Source organism: Psittacula echo (genome assembly GCF_963264785.1).
Source record: "Psittacula echo genome assembly, chromosome: 2".
NCBI lineage: Eukaryota > Metazoa > Chordata > Aves > Psittaciformes > Psittacidae > Psittacula > Psittacula echo.
Window position 1 is genome coordinate 14,771,702 of NC_137737.1, and position 19,847 is coordinate 14,791,548.

Sequence of the window (19,847 nt, forward strand, 5' to 3'; positions counted from 1 at the left end):
CCTCTTCATCAAAAAACAGAACCACGAGCACCATAAAGTCAACAGTTTCCATATTTTTAAAGCAACAATTCACTTGTGAAATTCCAAAATAAACCCAGCCTTTTCCTGCTCCAAGCAGTGATGCTCAAAAAGAAATCTGCAATTTCCACTTCTCCATGTTTCTAATCCACAAAGACTGTTTGAAAACTAATTCTTTCATATGCAGCTTCTCATCAGACAGAGTGAAATAAATGGAATGGAAAGGATGGAAAACATTATTCTCTAAACAACATTTATTTGGACTTGAAATTTAAAAATGAAAACAGTTGAATTGAGACATGCTGCTGGGAATTTGTTGCAGGATAGCCTGTGTGGTATTTCTTTGTTAGGAATTCATAGAATCACAGACTGGTTTGGGTTGAAAAGGACCTTAACATCATCTAAGATCTTAAAAACACCTTAACACCAATCCCCTGTCATGTTGCCCAAGGCTTTGTCTAACCTGGCCTTGAACACTGCCAAGGATAGAGCATTTACCACTTCCTTGGGCAACCTGTTCCAGTGCCTCACCACCCTCACAGTAAAGAACTTCTTCCTTACATCTAATTTCTCTCTGATTCATCCTTGCTGCTTTTCTCTTAGTTGAAAAGAGAATTTCTAATGAACCCTTCTATTTCTCTGATCTCTGCTGGAAATCCAAAAGCCATAAAGAACCTTCACCACTGCAAATTTCAAAGGAAAAATGCTGCCTCCTATATAGAGACCTGAAAGCACAGCTTACAGAAACACAGCAGCAAGGCAAAGCTCACACAGGTCACATATGCTGTAAAGAACATACATGAAAGTAGGTAAAGAACAACCATCCAAGCAGTAACGCAGGGCTGTGCTAGCCCTGCATGGACACTTAAAACCTGAAATTCATCAAATGACAAAACTTCAGCACCAACTGCTGTGCTGCGATGCTCTCCTTTTCCCTTTCTCTGTATCTGCCTTTTGTCTTCTCCTCCCCATCTTTGAGGACTTGTGTTTTCCAAGCTCTGCAAGCCAGCCCCAGACCAGTCCTCCCACCATGATGCCACACCAGACCTCTCTTTCCTTTCACTCTGATGCCTGTTTCCAGAAGCTGAATTAGGCAAGATGGCTAGACAGCTTCACACAAGAGGCTGAAATCTATAGGTTTTAACTAGAAAAATGCTTTCCTTGTACACAGGAGATTTCTGCTGGGAACCTCCAAATGCCTATGGTGATGAACCAGAATCTGGTAACCTTCTGCCCAATCTTTTCCAGAAGGCAGCTACCCACTCTGCTCGAGGAGAGGCTGAGTGCAGGCAGGTTTGGATCATGCATGACTCAGGTGGAGAATTCACAACATCAAACATTGCAAGAAAAACCAGCCCCTCCAAGGTCGCATCACTTTAAAGTCCTCCACACTCAGAGCTGGAACAGCTTAGAGTTTCCAACCCAGGTTTGCTTTGAGTGCTGGAAGTAAGGAACAAACAAGAACCTAATTTTGATCTTTCAGAGGGGCTAAGAAACAGGGAACAGTTGGAGAAACCTCAAGTGATATTCATTACCTGAACAAGGCCTCCAAGAATTCAAGAACCTAAGGACTATAAAGATGGTCTAAAACAACATTTGCCTCATTCCTGACCAACACAAGAGAAGGGATAGGTGTGAATAAGGGCAGCAGCAGTGGCTCTAAGACCACCAGCTGATAATTGCCTTCCAGATCTTCGTATTGCCAACTGGAGGCTATCCCACAGTCAGAGGTTTGCCGAGAAGAGTTGCATGAGCTTCAGGCAAAGGCAGTCAGGTTATCTCAAGCCACCTCGATCAGCTGCTTGAGCTTACACAGCTGACTTTGCCTGAAGCCCATTTAGCAAGCGCTTCCTGGCTCACTTCCACTGGCAGAGCTCAGGAGGCAGGAACGTATGCAAGATGGGAATATCAAACATCTGGGGATGGTAATGTCTTAACCAGCACAGCTGCCGGCAAAGTGAACATCTGTCCGTTGCCCAGGTCTCCTTCTGCAAAGGAAAATGCTCTCTCCCACAGGCTCATATGTGGACAATACAAGTATCTATTTGCTTGCTGAGAAAGTACCTTGTCTGTGGTTAAGTTTGTCTCCAGGAGAAAATAGCTCATGCAATGGTCCGTGTTGCCGCAGTTAGATTGCTTTGGATATCAAAGCTAACTTGAGTACACTGCAGCGTCAAGAACACCTAACTCTTTTATTGCAAGATTTACTGTAAATGGGCCAATGTAAAACAGAGGAAACAGCACTGAGGAGAATATTCTCTGGGACTTTCAGCATGACCAGTACATGTTGGATAATAACGATGCGATTCCCTCAAACTGCTTTCTTTCCTAAAGAACATGACACATGGTTCGGTTCTTCATGTTTAGACTTTTTTCTACCCAGCAATTAAATAAGTTGTCAAGCAGCTCTCCCATACTCAGGCAAAGCCATTGTTTATGAACTGTCTGGGGCCCACTGTGAAGCACAGCTGAAGATTTGGCAAACCTCTTGGACCTGGCTGACAGTGTCATGTACACCCCATCTGCACTGACCCATGCATCATGCAGAGGAAATGCTACCACAGCCGAAGGACATTTGTTAAGACACGGAGAATTCCAGATTTAGGGAATTCAGAGCCCCAGAGCAGATATTAAGTCTCATGCCAATCCCGCCCCAGAATGCAAACCACGTTAGAGTGTTGCTATAGCAAGAGCAACGTCAGGCAGGAGAGAAGCGCTTACCACCCAGCATTTATCAGGAATCTTCCTGGTCTGGAAATATCGTGTTCTCGTGCCTCCCAGGCACCGCTGGCTTCACCCAGCATGAAATCACCACTAACACTGCCTGCCTCTCACAGTAGTTTATTTCACTCCAAGGTGCAGTCAATTCCTATTTTACTCCAACTCGCACATTCCTACTGGTGATGTCTTTAGGCTCTCTTATTCTCATGACATCAACAAGAGACTGTCTTGCTCTTAGTAGCCAACAAAGTTTTCAAAGGACTGTGCCTGGAGAGGGAATTCCTGCCTGAGAACACAAGAAGCCACTTCTCTCTCTGGCTGCTTCACTACTACTTCCATCAAATCTTGTTCAGCTTCCCAAGCAAATGCACTTCTGCCTGTTCACCTCCTGCCTCCTCTCCAGCTCAGTACCTCATAGCTCAGGGCATCTCTCAGTTCCCTTTCCACTATTGCAATTATACAGAATCATGTGCTTTCTACCAACAAAGATAAACACATTTGTGCTCTGTTTTGTTCCATGCTTGGCTAAATACATCTCTGCTGCTGCTTCTGACAGAAGGAGCAGCAGGGAAAAGAGTAACCATTCTTCTACCAAATCCTTCAGTATAATGATTCATTCTTCTACTACCATTTCCCATGTTTTGAGAATTTTCCATGTTTTAGGGAAAGGTAAATAAATCCTGCAACTCACAAATGTTCTATTTTTGACAGTTCTCAAGGATATCACATTTATGGACAACATTCAGTATCACGAAAATACTGTGCAAGAAAAGGGAAAAGCCATGCTCCATGGTAAAAATGCATAGAGATTAAGTGTTTCAGCATGAAATGTGTTTTGCTGCTCTCCTGCTGGCTCTCTGCCTGCCTTCATGTGGGGAGAAAGGATAAGGTGTGAAGCCAGATCAAGCTTCCTCTTCTGTCTCCAACAGGACAAGCCACAAACAAGGAAAGAGCACTGCGAATAAGCCCTGCATACAAATGCTTTTCAAGAAAGCAGGACAGGCAGTCCCAGTGGAAAGTGAGCTCATACTTAAGCTTGTCTGGCCACATGCCCATTTTCTCCAGAGAAGGTGTTACCAGTCCAGGGATACAGCTGTAGTTGAAGTCATATGGACCTTTCCCTGTTTCCTAAAATTCTTCTTCATTAGGGCTATCACTAAAGAAACGTGAAAACATTTATTTCATTTTTAACAGCTACAAGTTAGGTGTTCCACCATCCACAGTGAAACACAAGAATATTCAGATACAGTTTTTAATCCTGTTCTTCTTGTAACTGGCACATCTGCTGACATTTCCTTTAACGTGAGGCAATGCTCTACTCACAGGATGCAAATTCCCAGAACTTGTCATGTTTGTCCAGTTTTAATTTGTAGCTCTTTAACGCTAGCCCAACATATGTATGTCACATTCTCTCTTTAAAACCGTAAGTGCTTTTCAAAGCCTGCCATGTGCCAGAGTTTTCTCAGTCATTGCTAGGCACTGGAAGACATTTCTTCATCTTCTAGTATTTGGAATGTCATCTCTGGAAGTGACCCAAGGTGCTGCAGAGGCAAACACCACCATGCTCTGGCTACTCTGCAGTAGCTCATTGCATTGGCACTTACGGAGAGCATCCCATTATCACAGTTGAAAGATCCCTCACTGTACACTAAACATGTGCCGCATCACTCTTGCCACCACACTTGCCTTATCAGCAAGAAAAAACAAAGGTTAAGAAAGTGTGTTTACTTAAAAGCACAGGGTAACAGTAGTGAAGTAAAGATACAAAAAAGTAACTCAAATGCATGACTAAGCTTTTAATAAACAACATTATTGCCCCAACATCTCAGACACCTTCCACTTCTAAATTAAGTCAGTCTCTCTCTGCATCCTGAGGACAGACTCTGTGGCTTCTGCGGCCTGAGGTGGCACTGGCCTCCACCTCTTCAACTTCCACTGTGCCCTCTCAAGGACTTGAACAAAACTTGTGACACTTCTAACTACATCCAAAGCTAAAACACCTTCAACCTTCTGACTTCTTGTAACTGTGTGATGGGCTATAGGTAACACTGCAGGGACAAAGTCAATTTGGCCTACATCCCTGTAAGTGTTCAAAGCTCAGCCTTGCACAATGGTAAAGGTTAGCAAGTTTAATGTTGCAGCTTGAATTTGTCCCCTGTATGCTGACTTCAGTGGTGATACAAGCACTGACAAGCTGGGAGTCTGCTGTGTGTGCAAAGGCATTTCAGAGCTCTTCACACATTGTGAGCTAATGGCTGATGATTTCATTTGTCTTCGTTCCGATAATAAATAACAATTCCAACTTAGCACTTGCAGCCGACTGGACTCCAACTCAATATTGCCTTTTTTAACTCCCCAGTGGAGCACAACTGTTTAGATTTCCTTCCTTTGTGTTCTCCCATCATTTTAATCAGGCTGAAATGCAAGAGCCGTGTATCAATGCCCGTCATTCCAGTATTGCCGATTTTCATCAATCTATATATGCAAAAGCTTATTTGAAAATCTTCACTGTCACCAGAAATCAAATCCAACCCAACATTTTATCCTGCTAACATGAGTTTCATTACCAAAGAAATGATTAAGGGGAGAAGTGAAAGCAGAGAACAATAGCACTAGCAAAAGGCTTCACTCAAGCAAACATATACAAACACATCCAGGGTAACACCACAGCTAGGAAGTCAGGTCAAGCACACAAAAAAAGAAAAATGTCAAGTACTTTCAGGTTCTAGGGGTTACTGCAGCACTGGCCAGGATAAATATAATAACTGAAGAAAACATGCAAGCAGAATTGAATATACAGCTCACACTTAATAGAAATTATAACAAGATGCCTTTAATAAAGTGCCTTTCTCATTAAAAGATCACCTCTGCTCTGGAGCCAGGCTGAGAGAGCTGGGTTTGTTCAGCCTGGAGAAGAGAAGGCACCTTAAGGGGAGACATTAGAGCAGCTCCAGTGCCTAAAGGGGCTACAAGAAACCTGGAGAGGGGCTTTGGACAAGGGCCTGTGGGGACAGGACAAGGGGAATGGCTTTAACCTGACAGAGGGGAGATTGAGATGAGCTCTTAGACAGAAGTTCTTCACTACAAGGGTGGTGAGACTTCTAACTACATCCAAAGCTAAAACACCTTCAGCCTTCTAAGTTCTTATAACTGTGTGATGGGCTCTAAGTAACACTGAAGGGACAAAGTCAATCTGGCCTTCATCCTTTGAAGTGTTCAAGGCCAGGTTGGACAGGGCTTGGTGAAGCCTGATCTAGTGGAAGGTGTCCCTGTTTGTGGCAGGAGGTTGGAACTGGATAAGCTTTAAAGTACCTTCCAACCCGCACCACTCTATGATTATATTTAAATTGCATTTTCACTGCCTGCAGAAACAGGGCTGCTGGAATCTCCGAACATGGCTCTTCTTAAACATCTGTTATTAAGATTAATTGTCTAGTTAATCACAGTTGACCATTCCTCTGCTTGGGAAGTCTCTGAACGCGGGGTGCTGCTTCCGCCGCCGCCGCCAGGTGGCGCTAGTAAACAGAGCGGAGTGCCTGTTCGCCCTGGGGCTGCGCCCGGCAACGCCACCTGGCGGAAGGGCGGAGGCATGCAGCACACGCAAAGAACACAACGACACTCATAGGCAGAGAGGTACCCACGCACACACTTTTTCCTCCATTTCACCGGGGACGTTCCATTAAAATAAATAAAAACATATTAAAAAGCCATCTTTCCCCTCTGATCATATTAATTTTTTTGCAATAGGGCAAAAAAATCCATGTAGACTAAGTTTTCCACTGGGCTTCCAAGCCGTTATGCAAGTTACTGTAAAGTTTGTCAGTATTTGCTCGAGTATCAAAACAGTAAGTTCTGAATGCAAGACTCAAGCTACCCCTGTGTTCACATCACTGAAATGAGCCTAATTAAGCCAGGAAAGCACGGGTCGCATGGGATTACATGGAAAACAACTTTGTTTTTCCAAATGTAGAGATAACACAGAGCGATCTCCAAAGGCAGCAGCCTGCTGTTTTGACAGCTCTCTAGGAAGAGGTGATAAAATTAAGCAGTGGACTTAATTAGTTCCTCATTTTTATTCCACCCAACCCAGCTCCCGTATTCCATTTTTACAAAGTTATCTCAGTTTTCTCACAGAAAACCACATCCATTTTAATATTTGTAACCTTTTAAGTTCAGCATTGCTTAATTCAGATAAAAGGAAGAGACATCGAGTCTAAGGGAAACTGGGTTTCAAAGGGCTAGAACAAACTTCTTCCCTAGGGCCAGCGTTTCAAAGTCAGTGCTGTTAGGACTTTCTCACTCAAGCATGAGGTGATGGCATTCAGTACTGTCTTCTTTGAGGCCATTTAGGTTTCTGAACAGAAAGCCAGAACCAAGAGCGCAATTATAAGATTCTATGTTTGAAAATTCTCATATTATTTATTTTAATTGTTTTCCATTCTGCACTCAAACGTTGAAACCCTGAGCCCAAAATAAATAAATAAATAATAGACATCAAAAATAAAACCTTATCTGTCAACGGACTGGAGAGAAAAATCGTGATAATATGGCACAGGGCTGACACATCTTCATTCTGCTGTGCCGGCTGTTGAAGACAAATTGTCACCCTCCTACACATTTTCAACGCATTGATTCTGATTTATTAAACTGGCAATTTTGCAACCTATTACCGAAGACTAAATTTTATCCAAATTACAGTGGCGAAAGGGGGAAGCAGAGTTTAGTACCTTTGACATTATACACTACCCAGAGATAATTAATTAATTTTTAATTAATAATACTAAATTGATATTTATTCTGCAGCTGCACCACAAATATGCTTGTTGCCTTTCCAGATATGAATATTTCAGGCTATTCTGACTGGGCATGTGTGGTATGTTATATTCTATTTTAGTTTTCCTTCCGTGGGCAAGTGTCACCCCTAGGAGAAACTCTTCCATCTGATAAAAGCTGATGATATGAATTTCAAATGAGATTTTAGACATTATTTTTATGATACTGACTTACAGCTCCTGCCCCCAGTATGAGTGGTTTACGTCCCTTGCAAGAGTACAAATGCAGTATAAACCCTGCACACGGGAAATTATGAGTTCTTCCTTTGCCTTTGCTTTCATCTGCCCACTTGCAGGACACATTTTGCGTGTCCTTCCCCACTTTAATAATGCTAAGTATTTAGAAAACTGTAAGAGTTCAAAATGAAGGAGAGATGAAGGAATTTGTGGGGAGCCGGAAATTGCAGCTTTTTATCTCTGTACCATCTGGATATCCCTGTTTTTTTTATGGGCAAGCTGGCATCTTCCCTTGCTGTAGCAGCTCCATGGTCCCACTGAGTTTCAGTCCCACTTGCTCCTCTTAAGAGCATCATGCGCTTTACACATTGTTTTGCTACTACTATATCAAGAAGGAAGAAATTATTTCCTCAACATGGCGTGGCTTTCCCCCACTAAACCCTGTCACATCCTGAGAAGGGAATGCCCTCTCTCTTTGAAATCCATTGCCTTACATGAGACGTCAGGCAAGGAAGCAAGTATTTATTATAACCAGAGTACACCAGGCTGTTCACTGAAGTCTGAAGGGCAGTATCAGGGAACAAGCAAGATCCAAGTCTACTTTGCCACCTTCTCTTTTTGTACGTTTGAAGAAAGTCTGAGATAAAGTATTTCCCAGAGACTGACAGAATGTGAGGCAGCTGGATGAGATATACAGAAATAGAAACACAGGCAGTCATTATGAAAACTGCAAAAAGTACTTTTGGTCACTGGGTGTATTAATAGTATCCCTATTAGCCTCTCATCTGACTCAGAGAAATACTGCAAAACAGTGTCAGGGGAACAACAGCAAACCTGCTACAGAGGTTGACACTACTGCTGTTAATGAACAAGCATGTTTCTTCTCCCTCCATCTCCCCTGGCCCTCAAATTAGCCTGTAACTTACTCCTCATTTTATATAATTGCTTGCTGTTACCTCTGCTGCGCTGAGCACTCAAGAAGCAAGAATGTGTCCTCCAAACACCATAAACACTAAATCTTTAAGCAATGCCCATTTGAACAGAGTAAAACCCCACAGCCCATACTTCAGGAGGCAGAGCTATTACTGCTGACCACGAGGAATGTAACAACACCACTGGGAAAGAAAATGCCTCTCTGGCTTGGTTTCCACCAGGTGTCAACTTTTATGGGCCCTATTCCCGTTTAGCTACTTTATAAAATGCTCACTGTGTTATAATCAGGTTCACAGACCAAAAAAAAAAGCCATAGTAGCAGATGTGGTGCAAGTACTGCTGATAAGAGACTTTACACAAGCATGTCAACTACAAAGAGCAGTGGATAGCAGAAGATACAGTAAACATAGGATTTTCCCTGCTTGCATGGTTCCAGACGTGTACATACCCATAGTTGTTTAAGTGCAGCACTAAAAAACCTAGATGGGGGAGGAATGGTGATTGCAGGAGCCTTGGGGAATTAAGAAAACCTGACCTCAAAAGACAGAGAGCAGAGCAGCTCAGCTGGCTGCTGAAAGAATAAATAGTGCATCGGCAACTGAGATTACTAGGAAGAATTGCTGTTCAGCTGCATCCAGGAAAAGGAAAGTTACGCTACAATGAGGAGAGGGAGCAGAGAACAGGCTGAGTGCTGAAAGCACAAAATCCTCAGACTTCTCGGAAATCATTGTTTTCCCATACATTGTCTCATTGTCAAAATTCTGTTCAGCATGTGGAGTATTTGGGTGCAAGGCAGAGGATGACAAAAGGAACAAGAGTCCCCTCATTGCCATGCTTTCAGAGCTGAGGCCAGCTCTGGTTTTTCCTGTGAAGAAAGATACTATTGGCACGGGCACATTTGCTTCTGTCCTACTCTCAGAAAACTCCTGGTACTGTGCTCTGGAGAAAGGAAAGTAAAAATGGAAAGGAAGCCACACAAAGCATGTAGCCTACTCAAATCCCTTCGGCCTCAGACACCTCAAGCATCAGATCTGAGCCTGCTGGAAATCTGGACCTTGCATTTTCAATTGCATTGGCTTCGATGCCCAAGTACAAGTGATAAAGAAATTTCCATTTCAATGATTTTAGCACAGAATATTGAGCAACACCCCTGAACTCCAGTGAAAAAAGAAAGAAGAAAACCACAAAACCCCCACATACATCTGTTTTCTGTAGAAAATCTCAATGCTTCATTACAAAGCTTCTGGCAGAGAGCTGAAAACTTCTTGGGCTTTCAAAGAAGCGTGGGACTGTCAAGTTTAATGGTGTTCTAGTCATGTTTGGGACAGAACTTTAGGTGTACCATGGGAGCATGACTTCCTGGAAGAAAGCTAAGGCATACAGGTTCTGTCTATCACTAGAGCTGGAAACATTTTTAAGGACTAACCTTTCGTATTGAAGCGCCTACAGTGGAAGCTGGGGCTGTACATCCCACTGCTGACCCCAAACCCAAGCTGCCTGCAAGGATGTCTGCATCTTTCCTTCAGACTGACAGACCCACAGCAGAGTGCCAAAAGTGTTATGGTAGTTTGGCTCCTAGACACATTTTAGTTCTGACAGGTTAGAGGCACTATAAATAAATCACTGTCATATCTCAAAACACTTTCTATTTTCCCTTTTCTGTTTCCAATGTCTGTTTTGACAGCCACTGAATTATTCTGCCTATTCTGCTCTCTGCCTAAGAGGATGAGTTGTATAAAAAAGTTACAGCCTGTCACAATCCTGAAAATAATTTCTTGGGCATCATTTTCCTCCCTTTTACTATCCAATGTGTCTGGTTTTCACCATTAAGTAAAGCAACAACAGTAGTAAATATGTTCATGCTGATGAAATCCAAGGAGCTTTGACAAGCCCTTTCTAGATGACTGGTTTGTTGTAAGAAATGTTCATTTATCCCAGCTGAAGAATAGTTCATAGGTGGGGTTGGAAACTTGCTCCTTTATTCACACAAGCTGCTTCCAGGGCAGAAAACAAAAGCAACAATGTAGGGTGCAGTGGAAAGAGCAAGGAGAATATAGGCAAAGTGGTAGCAAGTCAAGATGGAATTTGGCAATCACACTAGAGCTCAACAGCAATTCAAACTTAATGATCTCAAGTTTCACTGATCAATGAAAAACATGAAATATGAGCAAAGTCAACAGCAACAGCACAATTAAATACAAAAATACAGTACCCAAAGTGATACAACGGTCAGACTTATGAGAAAGGGGGGGGAAACAAACCCCAAAGCCCCACATGTAACCATTTATCATCTCCAATCCTTAATTACTTTGTCTTTTGAAAATCAGAGAGAGGAAACCAAGTAGGTGTTAGGCAGTTAATTAAGCCCTCTTTGTGTTAATTCATTTAGTAGGACTGTGCAGACTAAAATATCTTGTCTCAGGACACAGAGAGCTGTGTGCAAGTTTACAACCATTAGCTATTGTTATCCGCTAATAACCTCCAAGTCTGTGACATCCAAGTTTATTTAAACTGAAAGGGTGACAAACATGAAAGCCAAGAATTCCTGCTCTTCTCAGCCTCTCCTTCATTGTAACACCAGCCAGAAGGTCCTTGGACTCTCCATAAAATGTTTGGCAAACAAAGGCCCTGCTGTTAATTGACAAGCTATTGCTTTTACTGCTTCCTACCACAACTTGTGGGAATCTTGTAGACCTGAATCAATTCTGCACACAAGCGTTCCCACGAGGTGCCACCCGCATTCCCATCTGAGACCACTTACAAGAGCTGCTACAGCCATCTCACACAGAACCTGTGTCTTTGCTGGGCACTTCTACAGTCACGTCCAACCCTTTCATCCCCTGCTGGTCAGCAGGCTCTTTTGTTTGTTTGTTTGCTTAGTTTAACCAGGTTCTTTGTTTTTCTGCCATCTTACTGCTTTGCTTTCCCTCCAAGATAGTTCCTTGCCTTTGCAAGAAGTGAGTTACAGCAGAGATGCCTGCAGTCTTCACTGCAGCCCAATGCCAGAAAAAAACAGTCTCCTCACTAGAGGCTGCCTGTTAACAGCTCTCCTGTACTGTTAAAGCTCTGTATACTTAATTCTTCTTAGTCAATAAGAAGAATCAATCCCAGCCTTTTAATTAGGAAAAGTTTAACAAGACAAGCGACAGACACCTAACAGCACAAGCTCTCTTCCTTTGCTCTCAAGAACAGCAGCAACCTACACTTGAGATATAAGCCTTTAAAAGTGATAAACCTGCGTTATTTCTTTTCTTTATATGCTTTAGGAGTGCAAAATCCATCCTGCTCTGCGCATTCCTTTCCTTTGAATGATAAGAAGCCCTGGATGCCTTTTCTCTGTACTGCAAGAGGTTGTTCTTTCAATGCTGTTAATCAGCATATACTCAGGCCCTTCAGGTACCCAGGAAGTTTTAAGTCTTTTGTGGCTTCTAGCATCACTTAATTCATTAATCATCACAATACCATCTCAGATCATCAAACTGGAAAGACAGTTGTCTATCTGAATATGAACCTTATAAAGGCAGAGCTCCTTCCTCCAATTTCTCAGCGTTTCCACACTCCTTTCCCAGCAGGAAAAATTCCCCACAGAAATCTGCCAAATCACTTTTATCTCTCTTCACATTCTTCTGCCACACTCTCTCCTCTTGTCAACGGGAGTAAATGTCCTTATGATATAAAGCACAATGGGCACTCATCTTTGACTGGTGATCATAGATGCCATCTCAAAAATAGTAACAACTGGGTAGTGTGCCTATGTGAAACAATGGAGAAGGAAGACGAACAGCTGGAGGTACAGCACAGCCATGGGAGCACAGATCATGCTAAAGCATGGAAGGTCAATTTGAACTGAATCCTGAAGGGTAGGATTCAGTTCAATGAAGAACTGAACTGAAGAGAGAGAGCTAAAGGCTCAGAGGAAGGAAGGGCTATGAGAAAGATGCTGCATGTTCTGGACAATCCTTAAAGAATCATCGGCATCTCCAGGAAGCTGCTCAGTATCTCTGCTTCCCTGGAAATGTGCGCAAACTGGGCACAGTCTCTTGCTGCACAGAACGGTCCCTTCAATCCTTACCAAAATTAAAAGCATCATGAAGGCAGCTGGGAACACCCTCAGATTAGGTGAGCTAGGAAGCTCTGCAGGTAGATATAGGACTAAAGGACTAGAGGAAGGAAATAAGACCCTGCCACAGAAAGATGCTTTCTAAAGTCTGAGATTTGAAGTGCTTATGAATAAAAATCATTTACAGTGAACAACTACACTGAGTTACGGCCACATGCATTGCTATCCCAGAGCTTACCTGTACTTCAGAAACATTGTGATTAATTTTATTTTGAACTTTACTCCAAGAGTTTTGTTAAAACTATTGAACGTTTTCTCAAAGACACATTTTTGGAGAAAACTGTTGCATTTTTGAGAGAAATCAAAAGAAAGACTAAAAATGGCGATGCATGTTAATGCCACATTGTTTTTTCTCACTGAAGTCCAACACCTACCCAGTCCTTGCTCTCCCACGCCTACCTGCACAGCCATACATCTCCACACACCTGGAAGATTGTGGTTTTATTAGACCAGTCAGAAAACCAAACTTTCTAGCCTTGCAAAACATCTGCAGACTTATGGGGGGGGGGGGGGTACCCAGACAGATACATTAAGCAAACCTGCACTGCCCATTTCTGAACATCTACTGCTCTCCATTTGCAGCTGCCCATAAGCCAATCACTTCTACTTGTCACTAACATCAAGAAAGTGAACAGTCCTCCTACCAAAAGACCAGCTCTTTGCTTTTCTACCCCTGACTTACAAGTCTGTCATCATTTCGTAGCCCCTGAAGTAGGGGCAGACAGTGTCTGCTGGAGTTTGGAGCTGACTCTCAGCAGCTGGAGTACATGGAAATTTGGAAGATCAGCATTTGGCACTGCACTGAGGACAGAAATCTGAACTTGGACATAGCTTCTGCTACCAGGCTTCATTGAAGACACATTTAATTGCGTGTTCCCCTGAGTTTCCCAGTAGATTGGAGTGCGTCCCCTGCAGTCCACTGAGATGGGAATGTATTTCAGCAGCTCCCAATACCTGTTAAAGCCAAGCCTTTAAAGCTGTATCAGGCTGCTTGGTCACCCAGCTGGCTGCAGGGGCAGGATCCATCTCAGCTATCTTCAGCCATCTCAGGGATCAGGGAGACGGGTAGGCTCCCCCAGTAGTTAGTGGAGGAAGATAGGCATCTGCAGAGAGTAATCCATCCCACCTCTCTCTTTCTGTTAAGAGGAGCCCAGATAAGCAGATCAGAGCAGACACATTACTTCTGTATGGCTGGAGTTAGACAAAATGAATTCCACCCTCTGTGTCCAAAGCACTAACATATGTAGTTTCCCATTACTTACCGCAGTTGCAACGCCTGTTACTCATTGATTTAGAAACAGATTTTCTTGGTGCCATTTCCTTTTCTTTGTGCAAAACTTTCATTATGCAGTTTTTGCACCCTAGCACTCAGGAACATAAGTGACAAGACATTTCCTGTACAGACCCACAAGTACACCTGCAGACCAGGGGCTGTGTGCATCTTGAATCCCTCTGAGCACGCCTGAGCAGCAGTGTAAAACCCCCAGTGATGCAAAGGAGATCAAGCAGAAGCTGTTTTTAAATTGGCTCTCCAAGGGTCCCAAATTCCCATGCTTTGCTTCAGGTCACTTGGGTTTCACTTGCTTCGAATCGTTTTGGAACAGCAGCTAAGAGGCCAGCTTGCTTCTGTGAAACAATGCTGCTTGGGGACCAAACATCTGTGACCATGCTGCCGACAGTCATCCCTGAAAACGTGCCTCACAGAATGATCTGGGTTGGAAGGGACCTTAAAGTTCATCCAGCTCCAATCCCCTGCCACAGGCAGGGACACCTTCTACTAGAGCAGGATGCTCCAAGCCCCATCCAACCTGGCCTTGAACACTGCCAGGGATGAGGCAGCCACAGCTTCTATGGGCATCCTGTGCCACTGCCTCATAGACGCAGTATTTCATCTGCAAAGGTATACTTGAACATGTTGATTTTTCAGCCTCCCTGCAGGGCAGACAGACAATGCAGCCCTTCCTGCTTCCAGGCCTCGGCCATCCCAGCAATGCCATAATCCAGTAATCCAGCCTCCAACTGTTTCCAAGCAGGGGTGTGGAGGAAGACGGGTCCTGGGCTGAGGCATCTCCATAGTGCTGCATGCTCTCAGCATGGTGGTACCTCGTACCACCGCATGCCTCGCATGCCGAAACACGCAGCGCCCATGGTCTGGGTAACAAGGGTGTGAGTCAAACAGGGCTAGTTATGAGTTTGGATTCTACCATTCAGAGATAAGTTTCTCCATGGTTACCAGTCTCATGCAAGGTCACTCTCTTGCCAAACCCCCTCTCCTCGCCTCTTCTCTGTCTCCCTCTCCTTCCACCTCCACTATTTATTTTTTTTCCCAAACACACTACATCAAAAGAGAAAATGAAAACATTTAAGATAATCACAGTCTGGCTAGTTTAATGCAGGCGGTAGGAAAGGGAACATGTAAGCCAAGTGCTTTCACTGTGCAAGCAGAAACACACTTTCAACCTCATAAAAATGGTATCTGAGAAATAACACTTGATTAAAGCGGCCAGTCCTTCACTTAAGTAGGTGCTTATGGTAGGGAAAATATCCAAGGTTTCTCTAGAACAGGCTGCTGGCCTATCATGGAAAGCAAGGAACAGGCCAGGCAGATGAATTATTGCAATACAGCTGGTTTCAGCTGGGCTATGAGGAGATCCCTATTACCCGTCCACCTTTCTTACACAAATGCCTCTCCCCAGAGAACCCAAGTCATTAAAAGCCAGCTCGTTCGCCCCGACACACAATATGCATTGAGTGAGAGGTGATACATTTTCATTTTCAGCAAGAAATCTCAGTCACCCCAAGGAGCAGCTAGCTCCAGAGAGCGGTAATGGAATACGAGGGCTTTCATCTCTGCCTTGCCACAAGCATGGCCTGGCTCAGTAGCAACCCAAAACTTGTGAGTTACTGGATTGTTTCAGTGACCTCTATGAAATGAGTTTAGTGGGTTTGGGCTGGTTTTCAGTAGACAATAACTAGAACCACAAGTGGTGTTAAACAGAAACTGTATTAAATGGTTGAGTGCATGGCAGGTAAGGACAGCGTGAAGCACCCATGTGTAGCCGTGCCATTGCTTTCCATACCTTTTGGGGCCACGCATGATAAACCAATAAAAAAAAACATCTTATCAACCATTTCACATTCTTTAGGAGCTCAATAGTATCTAGTAGGCACTGCTCTGAGTTGGAAATACCACAAACTTGAACTACTGAAGAGTTTTCCAAAGACAATGCCCTGCAGTTCAGCCTTGCTGAAATGTGCTTTTAAGTGCATTCTGTAATGGTAAAATTCCTTTTTTGTAAGTAATTCCTCATTTTAATACATTTAGTGTATGGGGAACAAAGCTACATCTCTCCAGGAAAACAAACCACAGCCATCCCTCTTCACTTTTTTCCTGTTCAATGCAGCTATCAGGCTGAGCTACGCCTGGGACAATGATGCCTATGGAGTCCAGAATAATGCACCATTAGAAAAGCTTGCTCCCAGGTTAAAAACAGAATTCACCCTTAAGTGAAAGTGGCTTGAATCCTTACACCACTCCTCCAACATACCTTGGCAATAATATATGCTATGCCACTTCCTCTGCCGCACTTCCACAAAAGACTCACTAAATAGTTACAATCTGAAATCCCAGAAGAAATCTGCAGTGAGGAGCTACCTTTCATCTATTACAGCCTGCACAAGTTGCAGCACATCACACACAAGCCTGTTCACATCACATGGCATGGCTAGATATGTATCTCTAAATAAGACATCCACCAGCTGCTTAGATAAGAGATTCACTGAGGACCCATTCCCAAAAGGGAATGGATGTAAAGCAGGCAGCAAGCTGCTATCACAGCCCTGAGGATGCCCCTGTTATTTGCTTTGCATTTAAATTACACAGGAATTCCCAAATTCTGAAGGAAAAGGGTGAGAGTGTAAAAAAAGGCATTGCAGAGAGAGCCAAGGCAGGAGAGGTATGGCTTATGCATAGATGGTATTTCTTTTGTTCTCAGTAACATTCAGCATTAGAGATGGACACTTTATACAGATGTCATTAACATCCAAACCCATCATGCTTCCTGTTTCAGAAGGGGTCATTAGGCCTCTTACCTGATACTTTAAATGTCTCACTATCAGTAGCTGATGTGTTTCCTTCTCTAACATAGCTGACACTGGTAACTGTCAAAGAGACCCTCAGGTCTGACCCTATGTTCCTGTATTTTTTTATATTGCTCTGCCCAAATACCTCCCACCTCCCATGTTCTTTCTGGCACCATTACTTTTGTTATTTAGGGAGCAAAGTGGTGATAAAGCAAATACTGGCACACCAACATCTGGGCAATAAGCAGTATCTGTACAGCACTTAACAAAAGAGCAAAGCACAGACTGAAAATACTCAAGCATGTCTCTACAGACTTCTCAACCATTCAGATCTGTCTTCCCCTGAGGAACATGACTAAGGAAAGTTACTGCTTTACAACTGAAGCTGAAGTGAGCGGGAGACCAACCAAGTACAGAGGGAGCAACTTTCCTCAGCCTGGGACTGAACTGAAGCTCAAGGCAGATAATTTCACTGTGATGGCATATTTTCATTATTAAAGGATTAAAACTTAATAAATAAATAAATAAAAACCCACACCAAAAGAACAACAAAACACAATTACCTGAGCAGCCCAATTCTCCACAAGAGCAGTGATGATTTAGTGTAAATTAATTTTGCACACTACCAGGTATTTTTCCCCACGAGAATCCAAGTTCTCTGCAGCAGCTTCACTACAAGTGTGTATGTGTGTCTACATACAAATACATATTAGTTTTTGAGTTCTATCCTTCTCCCTTTGTTATTCTGTTTTCATGAGGCAGGAGAGCTGTGCCTGTTACTGACAAAACTCTTGGTATGCTACTGAAATGCAAATTCCCCAGCCTTGCATTTTCTGCTGATAACCAGAAAATGATTGCAACAAAAGCAGTGATTCGAACTTTGCATTTTAGTGGTCTCACTGATCACACCAAGGAAGTCAAAGTTATCTGCCCCAACTCATATAGCATTATCTTTTAAACTTAATGGAAGTGAAAGAGAAGCCCGTGCTCATTACTCAGAGGATGCAATTATTACTTTCTTTCTACATTGTTGCTAGTCAAGAATAAATTCCAGGATATGACCTTTTCATTAAGCATTAAGCCAATATCCACCTGGGACAGCCTAAGGAGACTACCCTCATCCTTTCACTCAGTAATTCAGAGCAAAGGCCCTCGCCACATACAGCTGGAAGGAATCCTTGCAAAAGATCCTTTCAAGGAAACAGCTAATAAATGTTGATCGATAGATGAAGCCCAAATAGCTTTCTGTCTCCTCCTGCATGATCCCACCACAAAAAAAAAAAAGCATCACTAATTTAACACATTGAGCCTCTTCCAAATACCATGCTTTGTGTACAGTGTAAGTTCATAAAAAAGATGATAAATTCAGAATATGAGTGATAGAATGTATTAGTACAGTGAAGTCTTTATAGAAAACTGAACTCTAGGAGAAGAACGCATAGTTGTGTTGAATTCCTTATATTTTTTGCTTTGTTATGGCAATAATAATGTGCCTTTTGAAGTTCACACAGGTAGATACAATGCCAAAAGGCAAATACTTACAATACAAGAACACTTGGTACATTTATTTCCTTCAGGCCTAAATTCTTCTCCTTCATTGTAAAGTCTCCCTTCAAATATACAACCTGGAAAATAGCATTTGGATAAGTTTAGCTCAGGATAGCACACTGCCTTTTCTCTGTAACAATACTCTATAACCCCACCATAGGACAATATGAAAAGTAAATTGTACCATCCTCTCTGACACAAATACTTCAGAAGCCTTTACAAAGGCCTTCAGAACCCCCAGATATCTTTTTGGGGAAAGAAAACATCCTTCTACAGCAGACAAATTTGCACCAATGAAGTCGAGATTAAGTCAGGTCTTCCATTGAAAGTGGCTTTAAAACACTTTTCCAAGTTGTTTATCTTTTACTACTCGTTCTTACCTCTAAGCTTATATTATATGTTGGCAGAAATTATAATTAATTAGGATATAATAAACCTATTCATCAGGGACTGCAGTGACAGGACAAGGGGTAACGGGTTCAAACTTAAACAGGGGAAGTTTAGATTGGATATAAGGAAGAAGTTCTTTACTGTGAGGGTGGTGAGGCACTGGAATGGGTTGCCCAGGGAGGTTGTGAATGCTCCATCCTTGGCGGTGTTCAAGGCCAGGTTGGACAGAGCCTTGGGTGCCATGATTTAGTGTGAGGTGTCCCTGCCCATGGCAGGGGGGTTGGAACTTGATGATCATAAGGTCCTTTCCAACCCTAACTATTCTATGATTCTATGATTGTATCACAGTGGAGCAGTGCTTACCTACAAAGCCTCTAATTAGCCTATAGGTAGCAACTAGCCTCACAAAGGTAGTCTTCTTTTCCAGGATTACTCTTATACTTTCCCTCCTACCACAACCCCAGCCATCAGCCAGGAAAATCCAACTGACAGACCCTCTGAAAAATGACATAAATACACCTGTGGATATTGACACAAGCTGTTGCCTATGCAATAGTCTGCCTGTACTCTACTAAAAGATATTAAGCCTGGTCTGTCATTTAATGGATTGCAAGACATTGGCCTCTGTTTTTGTCAAGTATAATGGAGAAATTAGAGGCAGTCTCCCAGGTAACGATGCTTATCATTAGAAATACAGTTGCACATGTGGAACAGCATCTTCCTATGAAATCTCACCTGGACACACAGGACAACACATTCCCATGAGTTTGGTAGGATTTTTGCAAGGGACAACACACTGTACCTCCGACTCTACTATCACTCCTTCCTGAAAAAGAAGCAGAGCAGACATGATCATTGGTTGCATTGAGGTTGCTTTAACAAGCAAAAATCCACTATTACTAGTGGTACAATTAAAGCCCAGCACATGCCAGAAAGCACTGGATTTCAAAACCTCTTTTCTTTCTGTACCTGCTGCCTTGTATCAGGTATTCAGGGTAATCCACAGTCCAAAGATCCATTTCAGC

General features: G+C 42.9%; 1 protein-coding gene across 1 annotated transcript in view; it reads right to left on the reverse strand.

Moving 5' to 3' along the window:
* Nucleotides 1-19,847, reverse strand: part of BMPER (BMP binding endothelial regulator) — a gene marked incomplete at both ends in the record, with an annotated part of 141,762 nt that overhangs the window by 84,356 nt on the left and 37,559 nt on the right. Inside the window, 2 exons of the mRNA XM_080611127.1 lie at nucleotides 18,427-18,509; nucleotides 19,558-19,648. Of these exons, the coding sequence (XP_080467253.1) occupies nucleotides 18,427-18,509; nucleotides 19,558-19,648 (174 nt within the window). The remainder of the gene's footprint in view (nucleotides 1-18,426; nucleotides 18,510-19,557; nucleotides 19,649-19,847) is intronic.